This window comes from Rhinopithecus roxellana, chromosome 9 (assembly GCF_007565055.1).
Source record: "Rhinopithecus roxellana isolate Shanxi Qingling chromosome 9, ASM756505v1, whole genome shotgun sequence".
Taxonomy (NCBI): Eukaryota; Metazoa; Chordata; class Mammalia; order Primates; family Cercopithecidae; genus Rhinopithecus; species Rhinopithecus roxellana.
Genome location: NC_044557.1, coordinates 62,907,326 through 62,932,853, shown reverse-complemented (window position 1 = coordinate 62,932,853; position 25,528 = coordinate 62,907,326). Strand labels below are relative to the sequence as shown.

The following is a 25,528-nucleotide window of genomic DNA, read 5'->3' as shown; positions in this document are numbered from 1 at the left end:
GAACAAAAAAAGTCTGTGAATCAGGTAACAAAATTTTCAGTCACAGGGACCACAAAACCAACGGATGATGGCTATCAGGGGACCATAAATGGTTATATAGTCAGGTCACACGAGCTTCAAAAATTAAAAGATATTTGTGAGTGTGTGTGGAAGAGTAACGGTCTAGAGTCAGTCCAATTAGAAGGCCATTTATTATAACATTCAAGCAATGACCTCACCAATGACAGTGATGATAAACACAGACTTCAGCCAAGCTAAGAGAGAGGTGATACCTCTCTTGCAGGCCTCCTAATCTCAAATTCTAACTAATTGATTTTTTAAATCAATTAACAGAGATTGATTATTCTTAATAGTCTGCCAACACAACTATACTAATTCATAATAATCAGCACTTAAAATTCCAATGATCACATGTAAAATTTCTACAAGTAAATCCATGAAATCCCTGATGGTAAACAGAGCACATTGATGGCCAGAACAAATGACCATCAAGTAAATACAAAATCCTATCTAAATGTAAACAAAATTAAAAAAAAAAAAAAAAAAAAAAAAAAAACTTTGTCCTGTGAAAGTATGGAAATTCTCTAGATCCCAGAAAAGTTCTGCTAGATAGGGCAGATAGGTGCTGGTATCCAATCAAAGATAGCTTTATTTGCCTGCACTACAGTGGAAAAAATAATTCTGAAGCCCTTCGTCAAAATTAGACATTCAAATCAAAACAGCTGCCTCATATCTTTAAGTCTAATTACACTGACACGGACTTTTTAGAAAAACAAAAATAAACTACAAGATGAAACTATAAAAACAATTTGATATAAAATACCACAGTCAAGAGTAATAACATATCACTTATTGATCAGGTCACCTAAATCTATGGGTTGTCAGGACCAAAATTTTTTTCTTATTAATACTGGAAATCAGTGGCTCATGCTTCTAATTCCAGTAATTTGGGAGGCCAAGGCAGGAGGGTCACTTGAAGCCAGGAGTTCGAGACCAACCTGGGCAACACAGCAAGACCCAGTATCAAAAACAGAAACAAAACAAACAAAAAGTGGCTTACTGGTTTCTGACTCAAAATGTTTAAGAAAGGTATCTGTGCTTATGGGAAACGAAAACTATCTCTGAATTAAAATACCACAGATACAAATATTTTCACTTTTTTGTTTAAAATCTAACTAAACCTGTAGGTACATGAGATAAAAGAATAAAATCACCTTAGGTTTTCAAACAGAAGATTTTTGTAATATTAAAGAGCCATATCAATAATCAGAAGGTTATGACAGTAAAGAAATAAAATTAAACTTGCAAAACTGATTTTAAAATAAGTTAAGCTAAAAAGGAGAAAGGTGGTAAAAGATTATGACAGTAAAGAAATGAACTTGCAAAAATGATTTTTTTTTTTTTTTTTTTTTTTTTTGAGACGGAGTCTCACTCTGTCGCCCAGGCTGGAGTGCAGTGGCCGGATCTCAGCTCACTGCAAGCTCTGCCTCCCGGGTTCACGCCATTCTCCTGGCTCAGCCTCCCGAGTAGCTGGGATTACAGGTGCCCGCCACCTCACCCGGCTAATTTTTTTTGTATTTTTAGTAGAGACGGGATTTCACCGTGTTAGCCAAGGTGGTCTCGATCTCCTGACCTCGTGATCTGCCCGTCTCAGCCTCCCAAAGTGCTGGGATTACAGGCTTGAGCCACCGCGCCCGGCCTCAAAAATGATTTTAAAAGAAGTTAAGCTAAAAAGGAGAAAGATAGTAAGAATATATACATAAAAATTAGTTTCATCTGGAGTGAAACTGCAACTATTTCTCCTATTAGAAGATAATCTCAGATTTTTAGGTTCAAAAGATGCTTTTCAAATTTTATTTTATTTACTTTTATTTTGAGATGGAGTTTTGCTCTTGTTGCCCAGGCTGGAAGCAATGGGGCGGACTCTGCTCACCGCAACCTCCGCCTCCGGGGTTCAAGCAATTCTCCTGCCTCAGCCTCCCACTTTTCAAATTTTTTATGAAAAATAAGTAGTACTTCCATAAACAGCCTTACAAATAGTTACATTTATTAGATTAAAAGAGTTTTTAACATTTTTGCTCCAGGTGGTACAAAAACCAGAATAAATAGGTGGTTTAGAAACAAATTTATCACTCGCTTTAGGCTGAAGAAGTTTTTTTTTTTTTTTGGAGAAAGAGTCTCCCTCTGTCGCCCAGGCTGGAGTGCAGTGGCGCAAGCTCCGCCTCCCGGGTTCATGCCATTCTCCTTCCTCAGCCTCCAGAATAGCTGCGACTACAGGCGCCGGCCACCACTAAAAATTTTTTGTATTTTTAGTAGACATGGGGTTTCACCATGTTAGCCAGGATGGTCTCGATCTCCTGACCTCATGATGTGCCCGCCTCGGCCCCCCAAAGTGCTGCAATCACAGGTGTGAGCCACCGTGCCCAGTCAAGACTTAATTCAATGATCAAAGAAAGCACATTAAGCATATAATTTTTTAAATTGTATAGCAAGTCTTGTCCTGTTTTACAGATGAGGCCCATACAGGCTGAACAAAAAAGAATATGAAAAAGGAGAGGATTACATAGTTAAATGGAAGTTACTGATAATGTTTTAGCTCTTAAGCTATGTTAACAAGTATTTATTAGATTAGCATGGACTGATGTGTCATGAATCAAAAACTGTGTATCTGAAATCAAAAACAGGATAAACAGTTTACAAGTAGTAACTCTGCAAGATTTAAAAGTGAGGGCAATGACTGACATATATACACCTCTCAGAGTAAATAGGAAATCGTTAACAATTATTTCATGAGTGAAGTTTCAATATATTTTTAAAAATTCACAGTAAACATCAAGATGGATTTCATTGTACGTAACACAACAACTCGGTCACCCACTCATCCTAAAAATCTCTATAAGTAAAACTGATTATAAAGATGTGTTAAGGCAGTGTATTTAAACCATGACCACTAGAATCACAATCATTATGAATCTCTTTTTCTAAGTGTCTTTTGCTGAGATTATATAAATATTTTAGCAATGTTTTTCAGTGCAGTACAGAGTAGACAACCAATAAATGTTGGTAGAATCACATTTACCTTCACAAACAAGACATGCCTTCTTATCAAGGCATTTAACAATATCTTATTTTTGGAATGATCTTATCTGATTTAAGTCTTATGTTCATACCTTTTAATCATACTTCAATACATTCATATATATAATAGTTTTTAACAGATTCATCTTTTGAGTACCTATAGCTCTAAAAGGCCCCTTCACTAAACCTACCATTCCAACCCCAATTTTATTTAGAAAATACGTCTTTTCTTCATGGTGATTCTACAGTAACTTGAAATAATTTGAATATAAACTTATTCAGTTTTACTAGTACATGCATAATTTTCAGCTTAATTACATACTACACTAATCAAAGCTTAAAACAGGAAAATAAACTATTTTAAAATCTGCTTCATCTACAATGTTTTTACTCAAAATTTAATTCCAATCACTAGCATAAACCCAAGCATTACTCTCCAGGGGTGTACACTGCTAAATAATTTGTCCAAATGTCAACTGCAATTTTCAAAAATCCTCTCTAACCCAAAATGTTAAACATCTGTAAAAAATACTTGTTTTGAGAGTGGTTTACATTCATGACATTTAACCTTTTGCTGAACACACCACAAAATTCAAGTCTCAATTACCATGCAAGCAGGAAACCTGATCATTTCTGCAGTAGCCATCTGCATAGTCCAATATCAAGTATTAGTTCTAGGTTGCACTAAGTCACGTGTTACAAGTCTTTTTCTGCAGCCTCTATAATTAGTTGTAATTTGCCTCTGTTAAAACGTGTTTCTTAAGGGACATCTGGCCTTGAAACTTCCACCTTCTCAATGAAAAAATACTTAGTGTCTGGATTTTTTTTTTTCTCTTTTAATATGGAACACTGCATGGGTGGTATAACCAAGTCCAGACTTTGAAAAAAAAATAAATTCCAAGAAAAGATAGTAATTAAGAACCATTTAAGTATTACCAACTATAAATGTAAAGTAAAACTTTGTTGTAACTATCCACAGATTTCTAAATTAATCTCTCAAATATTAGAAGATCACAAAGTAACTTTTCATTTTCATCAGAATATAACATTGGACTATTAACTTCTAGAAACTATATTAAGTTAAATTGGATAATACATGTTTGGAATCAAAGATTTCATAAATGGAAAAAAGATCTGAGTCCAGTGGGTTGATATGACACTCAAAGCATCCACTTAAAATAGGAAATAATTTAAACAGTTCATTTTTAACCCTAACTTCACAAAGATTAAAGTTACATTTAGAATATGTTAAACCTACATACAGATTCACATGAAGGCATTTTAATAATACTTATCAATTTACTTGATTATAGCCAATCTTCCTTAAAACTAAAAGTTAAATGTTAAGTAGCTGATTTAAAAAAAAAAAAAAAACCTAATAAAAATGAATGACAGACACACCACTCTTTTGCAAGGTGAAAGTGGAAACATTCTCTACAATAAGCTATGGTCCTGACCTATTTCGCTTTCCTAGATTGGAAAATTTTTGGTAGAAACTCTTTAAAACCAATATTATACATCTGCAAAAAAACATTAGCAAGAAATGTAAGATGGGTCAGAGAAGGAAGAAATAAATCTGAAAAAAGAAAAAATCAGTTTCTTATACCAAAACTTCAAAAACAATTATAAAATTTGGTACAAATATATTTTCATCTTCCCAAAAAATAACCTGAGAAATTCCCTTCAGATTTAGAAAAATTATGTAAAGAAAAAATTCATACAGGTCCTTGGCAAAAATCTAAAAATGTTAATGTAAAAACTGGACACAATTAGGCTGTACTTTCATTGTAGATGTAAGTAATAAGCAATCTGCATGGTCCCTAGTAGAGCTATGACAAAGTAAGTAAAATCTGTATGAAAACAACCTTTACATATTTTATTCAAATTTAAAAACGCCCACTACAAATAAACACGTAACTTAAAAGGGCATATACAAATTAAAGGCCAGGCACGGTGGCTCATGCCTGTAATCCCAGCATTTTCAGAGGCCAAGGCGGGCAGATCACGATGTCAAGAGATCGAGACCATCCTGGCCAACATGGTGAAATCCCTTCTCTAGTAAAAATACAAAAATTAGCTGGGCGTGGTGGTGCACGCCTGTAGTCCCAGCTACACGGGAGGCTAAGGCAGGAAAATCGCTTGAACCCGGGAGGCGGAGGTTGCAGCAAGCTGAGATTGCACCACTGCACTCCAGCCTGGCAACAGAGTGAGACTCTTTCAAAAAAAAAAAAAAAAATTAAGTATATAAGCTATGTTTATGTAACAGTTGATATATTCGAAAAAGTAAAGAAATGTTAAATACTACTAAAATTAGTTAACATAAAGAACTTAGTTCAATAATTTCTTACCTGTATCCCATCCTTAAGTTTCAAAATGCATTCCATAGTATTGATGGTAATTACCACTGGTTCTGAACCCAGTTTTGTCCATGGTACATGAATCCTTAATTCATGAATATGTCCACTTAAAAAAGTGAATGGTAATTTCAGTTCCTTAAAACACAAAACATTGCATAAAAGTTAGTAAGTGTTTAATATTTTTTATTATAATATGCAAATTTCTTTTTTAAAAAATAAAATTTTCAAAACAAGAATATTTGGGGACTTACTGTTTAGTGCTTAATATTTTTCATTCTAATGTATAAATTCCTTTCTTAAAAGAGAAATAAAATGTCCAACACAAAAATATTTTGAGAATTACTATTTATCAAAAAGTAGCATCAAATACTTGTTAGGCCATAGTTAATGATAAATAATAATTTATAGTACAAGTTACATTTAATAAGTTACTTAAGCACTCTAGGCCTGTCTCCTACTTTGCTGAATGGAAAAAATATATAATACTTGGTACATGATGAAAGCTCATAGATGGTAGTACAATAGTATATAGCAGCAGTACTTGAGATACCTGAAATGATGTAATTTTTTAAGTCTCCATCTAAAAATATGTCTTCAAAATATGTTTTAAACTAATAGAACAGTATTCTAAGTCAAGTTGAAAGGGGAGCTCAACTGGAGATTTGAGAATAACTTGACAAAATGAAAACTAATCAACCTAAAAAAAAAAAAAATGTATTCCACTTCAGCTAATGTAAAATTGAACTGGATACTACTTGGTCCTAAATTTTAAATATTTTCTGACTGCTTTACATTATCATTAGATAAAAGATTAGACATGAAAAATTTCACCAAAATTGTTTTATGCTCATTTGTCTCACTCCTAGATACAATTTGTTTACAAATCAACAAAGGACAAAGAAAAAAATGTATTCCCATCACATTTTTTACAGTTATTGTAACTCTATTTGTGAAAGTTAATAAAAATATTAAGCTTATTCATTCACATTTTAGCCTACTTAGTTGGTTCAGCAACACAGTAGCAATATACCTAAATACAGACAGTATAGCAAACTGATTAAGACCAATAACTCTGCAGCCAGCAAAGACTTCATTGTATCTGTGCCTCAGTTTCATTATCTTTAAAATTTGTATAAAAATACTATATTTTGAATATTAGATCAATTAATCTACATAAAGCTTAGAATACTACCTTCCTCACAGAGAAATCATTATAAAGGTGCTAGGCTGGGCACGGTGGCTCAAGCCTGTAATCCCAGCACTTTGGGAGGCCAAGACGGGTGGATCACGAGGTCAGGAGATCGAGACCATCCTGGCGAACACGGTGAAACCCCGTCTCTACTAAAAAATACAAAAAACTAGCCAGGCAAGGTGGCGGGCGCCTGTAGTCCCAGCTACTCGGGAGGCTGAGCCAGGAGAATGGCGTGAACCTGGGAGGCGGAGCTTGCAGTGAGCTGAGATCTGGCCACTGCACTCCAGCCTGGGTGACAGAGCGAGACTCCGTCTCAAAAAATAAATAAATAAATAAATAAATAAATAGTTGCTAAATAGTATTATTATAATTACAAAAGTATGGGCCTAATTTGTTTCTTCAACCAGAGGTTTTTTTTTTTTTTTTTTAAGAGGGCAGCTATTAAGTTTATTTTAGTACTCTATGCTAATAGAATGTCACAATTTTTAGATCTTTGTCATTATCACAGTATTTTTAAAATGCATTAATTTCTTCAAGCATTGTTCAGCTAGCACAAGATTATATATTGATCAGTGCCTGTAACAAAAGCAATATTTACTAAGCACTGAGTATGTACCAGGCACTATTCTAAGCACCTTACTTGTAAACAATTGTTTACTCCTCCTAAGAACCACAAAATTTAAATACTATTATCCCCATTTTACAGTGAAGAATCTGAGACATGAAGGGTCAAGAATCTTCCCAAAATGAAACATCTAGGAGAGCCTGGACTCAAAATTAAGAAATATTATGCCAGAGCCATGGCTCTTAACCACTATAATACTGCCTCTACACTTCCATTATCAGCACTGAAGATGTTTCCACTGGCTATTTATCTACCTAACAGGACAATGAGCAGATTACAATTCCACCTCTACCACCCTATGCCTTGTGTAACAATGATATATTTGCAAAATGGCTTTCAAAGTTGCAGTCTAAGGTCATAACTCAGATTGTCTCAGAGTTCTCAGAGTACAGATGTTTAAAGACACCTGAATCAAACTCAAGAACTTAGTGTCATCAGAATGCTACTAACCAAACATTAACACAAGAGGTGACTTTCTGGATTAGAACATGGAATTTTGAGACATATGATCTGACTTTATAAGCAAGATAGTTTCAATTTCAAAATCACAGAGGAAAGAAAAATAAATAAATAACATATTTATATATACTGTAAAAGGTGAAACACAAATGATGATTGTTGTAACAAATGGATCTTCCTTGAGGTAACCAAAAAAGGTATTTTCTTTTCATTCTTTTCCCTTCTTGAAATATATAAATCTACAACTTTAAAATATTTTATTTATGTATAACTTTTAGGTAATACATCATGTAAAATGCATCCCTAAAATCAGAACATCTATGATAATGCAATGGATATTAGTAGCAAAGAATTTCAGAAGAGAGTTGAATATATCTCAAAAACCTAATTATAGGTAAGGTATTATAAAATAACAGAGAAAAGGGATACTTTTAAAATGAACATAACAGGCAACAAAAGCAAATATAGAAAAATGAGACTACATCAAATTTTAAAACTTCTGCACAACAAAGGAAAAAGAATAAAAAAGATCACTTATGAAATGGACAAAAATATTTGCAAACCATCTATCTGATAAGGTACTAATATCTAGAATATATAAACAAGTCCTATGACTAATCAACAACAAAATAACAATAATTCTATTTAAAAATGGACAAAGGAATTGAAGACATGTCCACAAAAAGATATACAAATGGCCAACAAGTATATGAAAAGAAGCTCAACATAACTACTCATTAGGGAAATGCAAATCAAAAACCACAATGAACTATCTCTCAGTCATAACAATGGCCATTATCAAAAACATAATAAGTGTTGAGAAAATGGAATACTTATACACTCTTAGAGGAAACATAAAATGGTACAACTGCTACAGAACATAATATGGAGATTCCTCAACAAATCAAAAGCAGAATTACAATGATCCAGAAACCCCAATTCTAGGTACATACCCAAAATAATTTAAAAGAAAATCTTAAGGAGATATTCACACACCCATGTTCAAAGCAGCATTAATCACAATAGCTTTAAAGTAAAAGCAACTCTAATATCCATTTTTGAATGAATGGATAAGCAAAATGTAATACGCACATACAATGGAATATTATTCAGCCTTAAAAAATAAGCAAATCCCATAATATACCACAACATGGATGAAACATGAGGACATTATGGTAAATAAAATAAGGCAGTTATGAAAAGATAAATACTGTATGATTCCACATATATAAGGTATCTAACATTGTCAAACTCTTAGAAAGTAGACTGGTGGTTGTCAAGGGCGGGGGCAGGGGAAAGGTAAAAAGGGAGTCATTGGTTCAATAGATAGAGTTTCAGATTTACAAGACAAAAATGTTCTGAAGATCTGCTGCACAAGGATGTGCATACAGTTAACAGTAATATAGTATACACTTAAAAGTGCTTAAGATGGTCATTTCTCTTTAAGAAACAAGGTCTGTCACCCAGGCTGGAGTGCAGCGGCACAATCAGCTCACTGAAACCTCCAACTCCTGGGCTCTCCCACCTCAGCATGCCAAGTAGCTAGGATTATATGCACATGGTACCACACCCAACCAATTTTTTAAATTTTTGGCACAGATGAGTCTCACTATGTTGCCCAGTCTGGTCTTCAACTTCTGGGCTTCAAACTATCCTCCCATCTCAGCCCTCAAAGTGCTGGGATTATAGGCACGAGCCACCATGCCCAGCCTCAATGACAAATTTTATGTCACATGTTTGTTACTACCAGAACACACTCACACAGACACACACATAAATGACAAGACTTCAAGAATGCTGAATGAGGAGCTCGGCAAATCCTCTCCCCAAAAAGCAATGACAAAAAGGACAAAGTTGTCAAAAATAACAGCTCAGCAGCAATAAGAGTTAGGCTAGCATAAGGTCACAATACAATTTGGGTCAGGCAACAAAAGAGCAGACCAGTCCAAAAATTAACAGAGAAATCTGGAAAATGATATAGCCCAACGGGATCTTGCCAAGGTCTCACATATATATTACTGGTAGTCTAGAAAGTTGTATGCATATGCAAGAATGTACTTATTCAGAAGACTGTATACCTGTTGTTCCACCAGATATACAGATACAATCCCCCAAGCAACCACAAAGAGAGGGCAATAACTAGCAAACTACTCATTTCTAGTTAACCATGAGGCCTCATGAACATAGAGAATTTAAAAAAAAAAAAAAATCAGACTTATAATCTCCTGACTTTGAAACTATTACCCAGTAAATGTATATATCCCATGTCAAAGAGTAAATACCTTACTAGCTCGAAGGTTTAAACAATCTCCAATCACTGGCTGATGACTAATTATAGTAACCCAGTGAAATTCCTAGAATGTCAGGCTTAAAAATAGAAAAGAGAATTTTTTTTTTTTTAATGAGCAGAGAAATCAGAGGGCACACGAAACAGACATCACAAAATTAGTCGAGGCAAGTCAATAAACAAATAAATCTGCAACAACAACCATCTCCTGGGGGAGAAGAAATCAAAATCCAAAGTTGCTGCAATATATTAAACAAAATGTTCAATTTACAACAAACAACTATGACACATGCAAAGCATACAGAAATAAAAATAGTCAATAGAAACTATCTTTGAAGGAGATCAAATGCAGGGCTTGGTGCACAAAGACTTCAAAACATCAATTCCAAATATGTTCAAAGAAATAAGGGAAACCATATACAAATTTTTTTTTTTTTTTTTGAGATGGAGTCTCACCTTGTCACCCAGAGTGGAGTGCAATGGTGTGATCTCGGCTCACTGCCATCTCTGCCTCCTAGGTTCCAATGATTCTCCTGTCTCAGCCTCCCGAATAGCTAGGATTACAGGCACCCACCACCACGCCCAGCTAATTTTTGTATTTTTAGTAGGGATGGGGTTTCACCATGTTGGCCAGGCTGGTCTCGAACTCCTGACCTCAAGTGATCCACCCACCTCGGCCTCCCAAAGTGCTGGGATTACAGGCGTAAGCCACCGCATGCGGCCTCAATTAGAAAATGTCAATAAAAAGAAATTACCAAAAAAATGAAAATTTTGGAATTGAAAGTACAATCAACAAAATAAAAAATTCACTAGAAGTGCTCAGCAGCAGATTTGACTTGGCAAAAGAATCAGTGAATTCAAATCCAAATATATCATAGTCAAACTACAGAAAGCCAGGGACAAAAAAAAAGCTGAGAGCAGAAAGACAAAAACAATTTTTTAGGTACAAGGAAACTTTTAGTAGATTAACACCTAATTTCTCCAAGAATTCTATATCCAGCAAAATTATCCTTTGATAATGCAAGCAAATTAAAAGATACTCAAATAAAGAATAAGATAATTGATTCCTAGCAGAATATTAACAGAAGTTCATTAGACTGAAAGGAAGTAGCAATAGATGATAAAACAAATTCACACAACAAAACAATACAGGTAATTATGTTGGTGACTGGTAAAGGGCATTATAAATGCTTTGTTCTCCCGTGTTCTTCTGATTTAAAAGGAAACTGCGTAAAACAATAATGATAAAATTGTCTTGTTTGACTTTTAACAAGTGACGATGCAATATATGTGACTATAACACCACAAGCAGCAGAAGAAAATGTAGCTATAGTAGGGAAATGTTCTCTATTTTAATAGAATAAAGTTATCAATAATCTCAAGCAGTTTGCAGTAAATCAGATGCGTATTATAATCCCCCAGGCAACCACAAAGAAAATAATTCAGGCCAGGCGCAGTGGCCCAAATCCCAGCACTTTGGGAAGCTGAGGCGGGTGGATCACGAGGTCAGCAGATCGAGACCATCCTGTCTAACATGGTGAAACCCCGTCTCTACTAAAAATACAAAAAAAAAAAAAAAATTAGCTGGACTTGGTGGCGGGTGCCTGTAGTCCCAGCTACTCGGGAGGCTGAGGCAGGAGAATGGCATGAACCCGGGAGGTGGAGCTTGCACTGAGTCAAGATCACGCCACTGCATCCAGCCTGGGCAACAGATCAAGACTCTGTCTCAAAAAAAAAAAAAAAAAAGAAAGAAAGAAAGAAAATAATTCAAAAGTAATTTGAAAGTCAATAAAGGAATTAAAATAGAACATCAAAAAATATCAATTTATTACAAAAGAAATTAATAAGAGTATCAGAGGAACAAAACAGACATGAGGCACACAGAAAATAATAGCAAAATGATAAATGTAAATCCAATCATATGAATAAAAATTAGAGGTGAACAGATTAAAAACTTCAATCAAAATGGAACCCAATGCTCATCTCCTCCACAAAGAAAAACCAAAACAACAAATAGAGCACTTTGAGTTGAATGTCTACGGGAGAACAATGGAACTCATCCGGAAGTAATGAAGATCTTCTGAGGCACAGAAAACTCCACAGGTCAGCATAAAGACGAAAGGAGAGCACCTGGCCAAGATCAACCTGGAGCCAGAAGGGGCTCCCCATTGACGAGAAAAGTTAAGCAAGACAATCCTCAGCAGTCCCCATGACCACTGTGGATACTTGCAATCCAAGCTACAGGGCAGCTCCACAGTCCTCACAAGCCGAGTCCAGTATAGCGAGCTGCCTGAGGTCCATAAGGCTGGATTGCTCCAGAAAGAGAATTCACATTTGATCCACTGAATTCCCCAGGATCCAAGCTGCTGCAGTACTATATCATTTGGAGAATGAAGCAACTGCTAGAGTGCATTCTGCCTTGGGGCTCAATACCCCTGGCATCTCTACATCCCTTGGACCCTGTAATCAGAAAATGGCAGCTGAGAAATAGCAGCCATTTCTCAGGGACTAAGGACCAGCCTGCCTAGCATTCCTCACCCCAAGCAAAGCCACACCATTGCCTCCACAAACACCTACAGTCTAGCCCACTGAGGCACTCACAGAAAATGCTGATATTGATGACGGCTGAAGAAATCACATAGAAATTACATTACTGCACCCAATCAGGAAAAAAGCCTAGGGCACCCTACTCAACCAATACTGAAGTCAAATCTACAGGAAAAAGTTTTTTCCTATGAAAACTACTTCATAAAATTGGCAGAGGTGGTTGTTCTACCAGATAAACAGATATCAAGCTAGGGACACAAGAAACATGAAAAGGCATGCAAACATGACACCTCAAAGGAACACAGTAATTCTCTAATAACATACCCCATGGAAAACAAACCAATAAAACACCTGAAAAGGAATTCACAGTAATTTCTTAAGGAAACTCAGTGAAATACAAAAGAATACGGATAGTTAATTCAACAAAATCAGAAAAACAAGTCATGATCTGAATGAGAAATTCAACAGATATATGCCATAAAAAAGAACCAAACAAATCTTAGCATTGAAGAAGTCAATGAATAAAATTTAAAAATACAAATGAAAGTTTCAGCAATACACGAGATCAAGCAGAAGAATTTGCGAACTTGAACATAAGTCTTTTGAAATATAGTAAATCTTCACCTAACATCATCAGTGGGTTCTTGGAAACTGTGATTTAAATGAAACAACATGTAACAAAACTAATTTCACGGCCGGGCACGGTGGCTCACGCCTGTAATCCCAGCACTTTGGGAGGCCGAGACGTGCGGATCACGAGGTCAGGAGCTCGAGACCATCCTTGCTAACACGGTGAAACCCCGTTTCTACTAAAAAAGTACAAAAAAATTAGCCGGGCGTAGTGGCAGGCGCTTGTAGTCCCAGCTACTCGGGAGGCTGAGGCAGGAGAATGGCGTGAACCCGGGAGGCGGAGCTTGCAGTGAGCCAAGACAGCGCCACTGCACTCCAGCCTGGGAGACAGAGCAAGACTCCGTCTCAAAAAAAAAAAAAAAAAAACTAATTTCACCTAGGCTAACTGATATAAACAAAAGTTCCTACAGCCTATGTCTAGTCACAAAAACATGACCAATATTGTAAAGAGCCAAACCACTTCTAATATCAAATACTGAAGTAGATGTAGGCTATACGTACATTTAAGAAAGATTAATGAAATTATTAAATTAGTATTAAATTAGTATCAATTATTACATTATTAATAAAATTAAGATTAATAAATATTTACCAAATTTATGGTCAATCAGTGAATGACAGCAGTCACAATGGTTGTGAATGAAATCATGAAACAAATGTTTGGAAAGTGAAAAGAGGAGCATCTTCTAATGCCACACAGTTAAAAAACAAGGAATACTGTGAGATCACTGAGTGCTTTCTGAATGCATCATATATTGTGCATTTGTATGATTATCATATACTTTATGAATTTTTATTGTATAGTATCATGCAATTGTTCATTTTCCAACCTGCTTATTCCAGTTCCGTGTCACAGGTGGCTGAAGCCCATCCAGCCACTCAGGGTAAAAAGTAGAAACCAGTTCTGGACAGGACACCATTACATCACAGTTCACACACACACACACACACACTCACTCACTCATACTGGGACAATTTAGACATACCAGTTAACCAAATATTCACATCTTTGGGAAGCAGAAGGAAACCAGACTATCCGGAGAAAACCCATGCAGATATGGGGAGAACAAGCAAACTCCATAAAGACAGAGGGCCTGACCAGAAATCATTTTTGTCTCAGCAACATTATAACTAAACAATGCTGAACATTATTTTGAGGTCCTCCTGTACCCGGGTTAGCCAAAAAAAAAAAAAAAAGAAAGAAACAAATAAAAAACAGACAATTAAAAAGAATGAGAAGAAACCCTACAGGGCCTATGGGATACTATTAAGTTAAAAAAAAAAAAAAAAAGCATGTATTTTTGGAGGTCCAGGGGAAGAGAACAGACAAGGCATATAAAACCTATTTAAATAAATAATAGCTGAAAACATCTCAAGTCACAGGAGAAATATAAACATCCAGGTCCAGAAAGCTCAAAGTTTCCCAAATAGACTCAACCCAAAAAGGTCCTCTCAGGATACACTACAGTCAAACTGAGAAAAGATGAACATTACAGTGAAACTGTCAAAATTCAAACACAAAGAGAATTTTTAAAATAGGAAAAGTGTGAAGTAACACATAAGGGACTCTCCATAAGACTAACAGCAGATTTCTCAGCAGAAACATAGGCCAAGAGACAATGAGATGCCATATTCGAAATGTTGAAAGAAAACAAACTGTTAGCCAAGATTACCATATCTAGTAAATCTACCCTTCAGAAATGAAGGAAAAATAAAATCTTTCCCAGAGAAGCAAAAAATGAGGTAATTTATCACCACTAGACTGAATGGACAAGAAATGATTAGGGGAATCCTAGAACTGAAAGCGAACAGACTATAACTACCATCATGAAAACATGCAGAAGTGTCAATCTCACTGATGAAGCAGATTCACAAATGAGAAAGAGAAGTAAAAATTATCACTACAGAAACCACCAAACTGGAAAGATAAACAATAAGAAACTAAGGAAGAAAGAATGGATACATACTTTAAAGAAACAAAAGGGAATTAGCAAAATGACAAGAGAAATTCCTCACCTATCAATAATAACCTTGAATGTAAACAAATAAAAATGCCAAATTAAAAACTATAATCCCCAATTAAAAGCCATAAACTGGATGAATGGATTAACAAAAAACAAGACCAGGCTGGCCATGGTGGCTCACACCTGTAATCCCAGCACTTTGGGAGGCCAAGGCAGGCAAATCACCTGAGGTCAGGAGTTTAAGACCAGCCTGGCCAACGTGGTGAAACCCCATCTCTAAAAAAATACAAAAATTAGCTGGGCATGATGGTGGATGCCTGTAATGCCAGCAACTTGGGAGGCTGACATGGGAGAATCACTTGAACCTGGGAGGCAGAGGCTGCAGTGAGCCAAGATTGCACCACTGCACTCCAGCCTGGTGACAGAGTGAGAGGGGGGAAGTCGGGGGGGCGGGCAGGCAAGGAAACAAGACCCAACTATATGCTGCCTATAAGAAACTCACTTCTGTAAACATATTCATAAACTTAAAATGAAGAAATGAAAAAAGTTCCACCAAAAATGAATAGGAGTAGCTATCCTTATATCAGAAAAAATATACTTTAAGTCACAAACTGTATAAGGAGACAAAGAAGGTCATTATATAATAATAATGAAGTCAATTTGACAAGCATCTATAACAACTATAAATATATACACACTCACTACTAGAGCACTCAGATAAAGCAAATATTATTGGATCTAAAGAGAGAGATAAACTCCATTACAATAATAATTGGGGACTTTAACACCCCACTCACAGCACTGAACAGATCACTGGCAGAAAATCAGTCAAAAATATCAAATTTCAATTGCACTTTAGACCAAATAGACGTAACATATTTACAGAACAACAGCTGCAGAATACATTCTTGCCATTAGCACACAAAAAAAATTCTCCAAAATTTTTAAAGTCAAAGTCATATCAAGTTTCTTTTCTAACCACAGTAGAATAAAACTAAAAATCAGTAACAAGTAAACTTTGGAAACTGTACAAATACATGAAAATTGAACAGCATGCTTTTGAATAACCAATGGATCAATAAAAAAAGTGAACAAGAAATTTTAAAATTTCTGGAAACAAATGAAAATAGAAATACAACATAGTAAATCCTATGGAATATAGCAAAAACAGCACAAACAGTTTTTAGCATTAAACAGTTGTATCAGCCGGGCGCGGTGGCTCAAGCCTGTAATCCCAGCACTTTGGGAGGCCAAGACGGGCGGATCATGAGGTCAGGAGATCGAGACCATCCTGGCTAATACGGTGAAACCCCGTCTCTACTAAAAAATACAAAAAACTAGCCGGGCGACGAGGCGGGCGCCTGTAGTCCCAGCTACTCGGGAGGCTGAGACAGGAGAATGGCGTGAACCCGGGAGGCGGAGCTTGCAGTGAGCTGAGAGCCGGCCACTGCACTCCAGCCTGGGCGGCAGAGCAAGACTCCGTCTCAAAAAATAAAAAATAAAAAATAAAAATAAACAGTTGTATCAAGAAGTTGAAAGATTTCAAATAAACAACCTAACGAAGCATGTCAAGGACCTAGAAAAGCAAGAACAAAACAAACACAAAATTAGTAGAAGGAAAGATATTATGAGGATCAGAACAAAATAAATGAAATAGACACCAAACAATACAAAGGATCAACAAAATGAAAAGCTGGTTTTTTGAAAAGATAAACAAAATCAGCAAACTATTACATAGACTAAGAAAAAAAGAGACCAAACCACAGAAATACAAAGGATCATTAGTGACTATTATGAACAAATACACACCAATAAATAAGTGAACCTAGAGAACACAAATAAATTCCCAGACACATAATCTACCAAGATTGAACCAAGAAGAAAGAGAAAACCTGAACAGTCCAATAACGAGTAAGAAGACTGAATCAGTAATAAAATCACCAACAAAGAAAAGCCTGGGACTGAATGGCTTCACTACTGAATTCCACTAAACTTTTTAAAAAGAATACCAATTCTTCTCAAACTATTCCAAAAAAACTGAAGGATAGAAAATCCTTCCCTCAAGCCTGTAATCCCAGCACTTTGGGAGGCCGAGACGAGTGGATCACAAGGTCAGGAGATCGAGACCATCCTGGCTAACATGGTGAAACCCCGACTCTACTAAAAAATACAAAAAACTAGCAGGGCGAGGTGGCGGGCGCCTGTAGTCCCAGCTACTGGGAAGGCTGAGGCAGGAGAATGGCGTGAACCCGGGAGGCGGAGCTTGCAGTGAGCTGAGATCTGGCCACTGCAGTCCAGCCTGAGCGACACAGCGAGACTCCGTCTCAAAAAAAAAAAAAAAAAAAGAAAAGAAAATCCTTCCTAGCTCGTTCTACAAGGCCAGTATTACCCTAATAACAAAACCAAACAAGGAAATGACAGAAAAAGAAAACAAGACAAGATGCCTGATGAACACAGATGCAAAATCCTCAACAAAATACTAGCAAACCAAATCCAATAGCACAGCAAAATGATTATACACCATAATTAAATGGGATTTATCCCAGGAATGCAAGAATGGAACAAAAAGCTTTTCCTCTAAGAACTGGAAAAAGACAAAATGCCCATTTTCACCAGTCTTATTCAACATAGTACTGAAGTCCTAGCCAGAGTAATTAAGCAAGGGAAAAAAAATTTTTTTCAACAGGGATCCAAATTGGAAAAGAAAAAGTCAAACTGTCCCTATTTGCAGATGACATGATCTCACAAGCAGAAATACCTAAAGACTCTATCAAAAAACTCTTAGAACTGACAAATTCAGTAAAGTTGCAGGATACAAAAATCAACGTATAAAAATCAGTAGTGTTTCCTACAACAATAACAAACTAGCTGAAAAAGAAATCAAGACAGCAATCCCATTTCCAATAGCTACAAAAAATAAAATACCTAGGAATAAATTTAACCAAGGAGGTAAAAGAGCTCTACAAAAAAAAGTGACAGAACACTAGTGAAAGAAACAGAGGAAGACACAAAGAAATTAGAAAGACATTTCATGTTCACATATTGGAAAAATTGTTGTTAAAATGACCCAAAAAGATCTACAGATTCAATGTAATTCCTACTAAATTACCAATGCTATTCTTTACAGGTACATAACAAGCAAAGATAAAATCTGTATTTGGCTACAAGACTCTGAATAGTCAAAGCAATTCTGAACAAAAGAATAAATCTGCAAGCATCACAATTTCTGACTTCAAAATAAACTACAAAGCTATAGTAATCAAAACAACATGGTACTTATATAAGAACAGACATACAAACCAGGAGAACAGAACAGCAAAACCGAAAATAAACCCACATATTTAAATCCAATGGATTTTTAACAAAGGCACGAAGAACACACATTAGGGAAAGGACAGTCTCTCCAATCAATGGTGCCATGAAAACTGGATATCCATAAGCAGAAGAGTGACACTTGATCCCAATCTCTCACCATATACAAAAATCAACTCAAGATGGACTAAAGACTTAAATGTAATTCCTGGAACTATGGAACTACTAGAAGAAAACACAAGAGAAAATGCTTTGGGACTTTGGTCTAGACAAATATTTTATTGTATAAGAGGTTAATATCCATAACATACAAGGAACTCAACTCAATAGCACACATGCATGTATGCGCACACACACACACACACACTCACACACACTCACACACACCCACACACAGAGACACTCCAATTTTAAAATGGGCAATTGCTCTGAGTAGACATTTCTCAAAAGGTGACATATAAATGGCCAACAGGTATATGAAAAATGTTCAACATCACTAATCATAGGGAAAATGTAAATAAAAACCACAATAAAGTATCATATCAGTTAGAACAGCTATTACCCAAACAAACAAACAAAATACTGGTGAGGATATAAAGAAAAGAAAACACTTACACACTTGGTGGGAATGTACATTAGTAGCCATTATGAAAAACACCATAAAAGTTCCTTAAAAAGCTGAAAATAGAACTAGATATAATCCAGCAATCCCACTACTGGGTGTACATACAAATAAAATTAGTATGATAAAGAGATACCTTGTACTCCCATGTTTATTGCAGCTCTATACACAATAGCAAAGATATGGAATCAACCTACCTATCCATCTACAAAGGAATGATGGATAAAGAAAATGTGGTATAGGACGGGTGTAGTAGCTCACACCTCTAATCCCAGCACTTTGGGAGGCAGAAGCAGGCAGATCACGAAGTCAGGCATTCGAGACCAGCCTGGCCAATATGGTGAAACCCCATCTCTACTAAAAATACAAAAATTAGTCGGGTGTGGTGGCGTGCACCTGTAGTCCCAGCTACTTGGGAGGCTGAGGCAGAAGAATCGCTTGAACCCAGGAGGCAGAGGTTGCAGTGAGCCGAGATTGCACCACTGCACTCCACCCTGAGCAACAGAGGAAGACTCTGTCTCGAAAAAAAAAAAGAAAAGAAAATGTGGTGTGTACGCACAATGGAATACTATTATGCCAAAAAAAAAAAAAAGTCTTGTCCTTTGCAGCAACATGAATGGAAATGAAAGTCATTATGTTATGTGAAATAAGTCAAGCACAGAAAGACAAATATTGCATATTCTCACTCATACACAGGGCTGGAAAAGTTGACATCATAGAAGTAGAGAGTGTAACAGTGGTTACTAGATACTAGGAAGGTAAAGAAAAAATGGGGAGTATGAAACATTATACTGGGAGATACAAAATTATAGCTGGACCAGAGGCTGGGAAGGGTAGAGCCGGTGGAAGGGGCAAGGAGGAGAGATGGTTAGTGGGTACCAAAACAATAGAATTAGTAAGACCTAGCATTTGATAGCACAACAGGGTGACTATAGTCATTAATAATTTAATTATACATTTTTAAATAAGTAAAAGAGTACAATTAGGTCGTCTGTAACATCAAGAATGCTTGAGGGAATGGATACCCCATTTTACATGATGTGATTATTAAACATTGCATGCCTGTATTAAAACATCTCATGTACATCATAACTATATAGACCTACCAAGTACACACTAAAATTAAAATCAAAAATCAAAAAAGAACTACAAAAAAAATTACAGTTGGATGAGAAGAATAAGTTATAGTGTTCTATAGCACTGTAGAGTGACTACAGTTAACAATAATTTACTGTAGATTTTCAAATAGCTAGAAGAGAGGATTTTGAATGTTCCCAATATGAAGAAATTATATACGTCTGAGGTGATGAATATGCTAACTACCTTGATTTGATCATTACACATTATATACATGTATCAAAGTATCACTCTGTGCCCTATAAACATATATAATTATTATATGTCAATTTTTAAAAGGCAAAGATTATCAGGCTGAATTTTAAAATATAACAAGATATAACTATATGCTCTCTAAAACAAACACATTTTAGATTCAAAAACATAAATGAGTTGAAAAGAAAAAGATATGCAAATAGTAACAGCAGAAAGCTGTAACAATTATACTAATATCAGACAAAAGAGACTTTTTTTTTAAAGTTACTAAAAACAAAATGCAACATTTTATAAGGATAAAAGGGTCCCTTCATGCAGAAGATATAAAACATTTATGAACATAGCAACAAACCCTTGAAATACATATAGCAAAAACTAAGAAAACTGAAAGAACAAATAGATAATTCAATAACAGCAGAGAGTACAATATCTTACTTACAACAGTGGACAGAATAACTGGACAGAAAGTCAACAAGGACAGAGAAGGTTTGAACAACATTATCAACCAGTATACCTGACATCTACATATCTCTAACAACTCCATCCAATAACTACAGCAACTGCAAAAATACATATTCGTATCAAGAGAAGTCAGAAAATAATTGATCTGGGTAAAAATGAAAACACAATATACCAAAATTTATGGGATGCAGCTAAAGAAATTCACAGCTGTAAATGTCTGCAACAGGAAAAAAAGCCAGCCTGGGCAACATACAAGACCTTGCCTCTACAAATAATTTTTTTTTTAATTAGCCAGGTGTGATAGTACATGTATGTGGTCCTAGCTACTTGGGAGGCTGAGGTAAGAGAATCACCTGAGCCCATGTGGTCGAAGCTGCAGTGAGCAATGATCAACACTGCACTCTAGCCTGGGCCTTGTCCAAAAAGAAAAAGAAAAGAAGAAAGAGAGAAAGAGATCTCAAATCAATAACCTAAATGTCCACCTTGAGAGTAGAAAAACAAAATCAAACCCAACCCAAAACAAGGAAAAAGAGGGACCACAATAACAAAAAGAAAAAGAAAAAAAGAGGGATACTTTTTAGAATGATTTGTTTCAAGTATATTAAACAATGAGATGTCATGATACTAAATATGTATATACTTAATAACATAACTTTAAGATATATAAAGTGAAAACTGACAAAACTAAAAATGAGAAATAGACAAATCCACAATCATAACTGGAAGTTATACCTCCAGCTATGGCTATATCTGCAGACATACCTCAACATCTAGTAGCTGACAGAATAAGCAAACAATGAAAAGCCATACGGATTTATAAGATTTGAAGAACTCTAATGACCAATTTCTGGTAAGTGATATTTACAGAACACTACAGCAACAAGTGCAGAATACACACTTTTTATCAATTGCACATGAAACACTTACAGAAACAGACTATATATTAATTTATACATTTTAATAAGTTAAAATCGTACAGACAATGTGCTGCTGACCATAGTGGAATTAAATAGAAATCAGTAACAGAAAGATAATTAATAAATCCCTAAATATTTGGAAATTAAGCAAATACTTCTAAGTAAGCCAAATAATAACCCAATAATCAAAGAAATCAAAATGGAAATTATAAAATTTTTTTAACTTAATGAAAAGACAACATGAAATCCCACGTGATAGTGCTAAATACATGGTTAGAGAAAAAAATTACAGCATTACATATATGTATTTCAGTAGAAAAAGACTGAAAAAAAAGCAATGACTTAAGTTTCCAACTCAGGAAACTAGAAAAAAGAAAAGTAAATGGAATCCAAAAAAAGTGAAAGAAATTATAAAAATAAGAACAAAAATAAATGACAAAGCACAAGTACAACTCAAAAAAGAATCAACGAAAACAAAAATTAGTTCTTTGAAAATATTAATAAAATTAGTAAGACCCTAGCAATATTGATGAAAAAAATACAAATTACCAGCATCAGGCATGAGAAGAAGATATCACTGCAGATCCTACAGATAAATTTTTTTAAATAAGGCAGCTTTATAATAAACACCAGCCTGGGCATAAGGCGCTCACATCTATAATCCCAACACTTTGGGAGGCTGAGGTTGGAAGGTCATTTCAGCCCAGGAGTTTGAGACCAGCCTGGGAAACATCACGAGACCTTGTCTCTACAAAAAGTATAAAAATTATTCGGAAATGGTAGCACTGGCACTCAGAGGAGGCAGAGGTGGGAAGACAGCTTGAGCCTGAGAGGTCAAGACTGCAGTGAGCTGTGATCATGCCACTGCACTCCAGCCTGTGCAACAGAGTGAGACTTTATCTCAAAAAATAAAAATTTAAAAAAAAAGTAAACAACAAAAAACCCAACTTTACTCCTTACATGTAACAATTTAGAGCAGGGCAGCAAACTTTTTCAGTACAGATGGAGAGAGTAAATACTTTAGGCTTTTGCAAGCCACGCAGTCTCTGTCCTAGCTACTTAATTCTGCTGTTTTAGGGTAAAAGCAGCCACAGACAATAAATAAAATGAGTAGCTATGTTTCAATAAAACTGTATTTACAAAAGCAGGCCCAGAACACAGTTTGCTGATCCCGAATTTTCAAAAAATAGGGAAATTCCTTGAAAGATACAACTCACCAAAACTGACAACAGCAGAAATAAATGTCTAAATGATCCTACATATCTTAAATTAAATCAGCAGTTTATAACTTTACATCATAACCCAGATGACTTCATGTTTAATTTTTCCTTAAAAAACTGAGAAGTTGGTAATCTCACACTTCCTGATTCTGAAACTCACTACAATGCTACAATAATCCAAACAGTGTGATAGTGTCATAAAGGCAGACATATAAATCAATGCAATAGTATTAAGAGCCCAGAAATAAACCCTCACATCTATGGTCAAATGATTTTTGAGAAGGGTGTCAAGACCATTCAGTGTGAAAGTACAGATATCAACAAATGGTGTTGGGAAACCTGAATATCCACATTTTAAAAAAAGAGAGAGAGGGGGCGGAGCAAGATGGCCGAATAGGAACAGCTCCAGTCTCCAACTCCCAGCGCCAGCGACACAGAAGACCAGTGATTTCTGCATTTTCAACTGAGGTACTGGGGTCATCTCACTAGGGAGTGCCGGACAATCGGTGCTGGTCAGCTGCTGCAGCCTGACCAGCAAGAGCTGAAGCAGGGCGAGGCATCGCCTCACCTGGAAGCCAAGGGGGAAGGGAATCCGTTTTCCTAGCCAGGGGAACTGAGACACACAACACCTGGAAAATCGGGTAACTCCCACCCCAATACTGCGCTGTAAGCAGACAGGCAGACCAGGAGAATATATCCCACACCTGGCCGGGAGGGTCCCACGCCCACGGAGCCTCCCTCACTGCTAACAAAGCAGTCTGCGGCGATCTATCCGCAAGGCAGCAGCGAGGCTGGGGGAGGGGCGCCCGCCATTGCTGAGGCTTAAGTAGGTAAACAAAGCCTCTGGGAAGCTCGAACTGGGTGGAGCTCACAGCAGCTCAAGGAAGCCTGCCTGTCTCTGTAGTCTCCACCTCTGGGGACAGCGCACAGCTGAAGACCAACAGGGGAAGCAGCGGGGGCCGGTGCAGACGTGAACGACTCTGTCTGACAGCTTTGGGGAGAGCCGTGGATCTCCCAACGCAGAGGTTGAGATCTGAGAACGGACAGACTGCCTGCTCAGGTGGGTCCCTGACCCCTGAGTAGCCTACCTGGGAGACATCCCCCACTAGGGGCAGTCTGACACCCCACACCTTACAGGGTGGAGTACACCCCTGAGAGGAAACTTCCAAAGGAAGAATCAGACAGGTACACTCGCTGTTCAGCAATATTCTATCTTCGGCAACCTCTGCTGCTGATACCCAGGCAAACAGGGTCTGGAGTGGACCTCAAGCAATCTCCAACAGACCAACAGACAGTCCTTCTGACAGTCAGAAGGAAAACTATCAAACAGGAAGGACACCTATACCAAAACCCCATCAGTACGTCACCATCATCAAAGAACAGAGACAGATAAAACCACAAAGATGGGGAAGAAGCAGGGCAGAAAAGCTGGAAATTCAAAAAATAGAGTGCATCTCCCTCTGCAAAGGAGCGCAGCCCATTGCCAGCAACGGATCAAAGCTGGTCAGAGAATGACTTTGACGAGAGGAGAGAAGAAGGCTTCAGTCCATCAAACTTATCAGAGCTAAAGGAGGAATTACGTACCCAGCGCAAAGAAACTAAAAATCTTGAAAAAAGAGTGGAAGAATTGACAGGTAGACTTATTAATGCAGAGAAGATCATAAACGAAATGACAGAGATGAAAACCATGACACGAGAAATACGTGACAAATGCACAAGCTTCAGTAACCGACTCGATCAACTGGAAGAAAGAGTATCAGCGATTGAGGATCAAATGAATGAAATGAAGCGAGAAGAGAAACCAAAAGAAAAAAGAAGAAAAAGAAATGAACAAAGCCTGCAAGAAGTATGGGATTATGTAAAAAGACCAAATCTACGTCTGATTGGGGTGCCTGAAAGTGAGGGAGAAAATGGAACCAAGTTGGAAAACACTCTTCAGGATATCATCCAGGAGAACTTCCCTAACCTAGTAGGGCAGGCCAACATTCAAATTCAGGAAATACAGAGAACGCCACAAAGATACTCCTCCAGAAGAGCAACTCCAAGACACATAATTGCCAGATTCACCAAAGTTGAAATGAAGGAAAAAATCTTAAGGGCAGCCAGAGAGAAAGGTCGGGTTACCCACAAAGGGAAGCCCATCAGACTAACAGCAGATCTCTCGGCAGAAACTCTACAAGCCAGAAGAGAGTGGGGGCCAATATTCAACAGTTCTTAAAGAAAAGAATTTTAAACCCAGAATTTCATATCCAGCCAAACTAAGTTTCATAAGTGAAGGAGAAATAAAATCCTTTACAGATAAGCAAATGCTTAGAGATTTTGTCACCACCAGGCCTGCCTTACAAGAGACCCTGAAGGAAGCCCTAAACATGGAAAGGAACAACCGGTACCAGCCATCGCAAAAACATGCCAAAATGTAAAGACCATCGAGGCTAGGAAGAAACTGCATCAACTAACGAGCAAAATAACCAGTTAATATCATAATGGCAGGATCAAGTTCACACATAACAATATTAACCTTAAA

General features: G+C 36.6%; 1 protein-coding gene across 14 annotated transcripts in view; it reads right to left on the bottom strand.

Moving 5' to 3' along the window:
• VPS13B (vacuolar protein sorting 13 homolog B) overlaps positions 1 to 25,528 on the bottom strand; it is a 904,863-nt gene that overhangs the window by 867,229 nt on the left and 12,106 nt on the right. For all 14 annotated transcript variants that reach the window (XR_004059219.1, XR_004059220.1, XR_004059221.1 and 11 more), the window contains exon 3: positions 5,427 to 5,570. Coding sequence is in view for 11 of the 14 variants with exons in the window: in XM_010385612.2 (XP_010383914.1) it covers positions 5,427 to 5,570 (144 nt within the window). In the remaining 3 variants the exon portion in view is untranslated. The remainder of the gene's footprint in view (positions 1 to 5,426; positions 5,571 to 25,528) is intronic.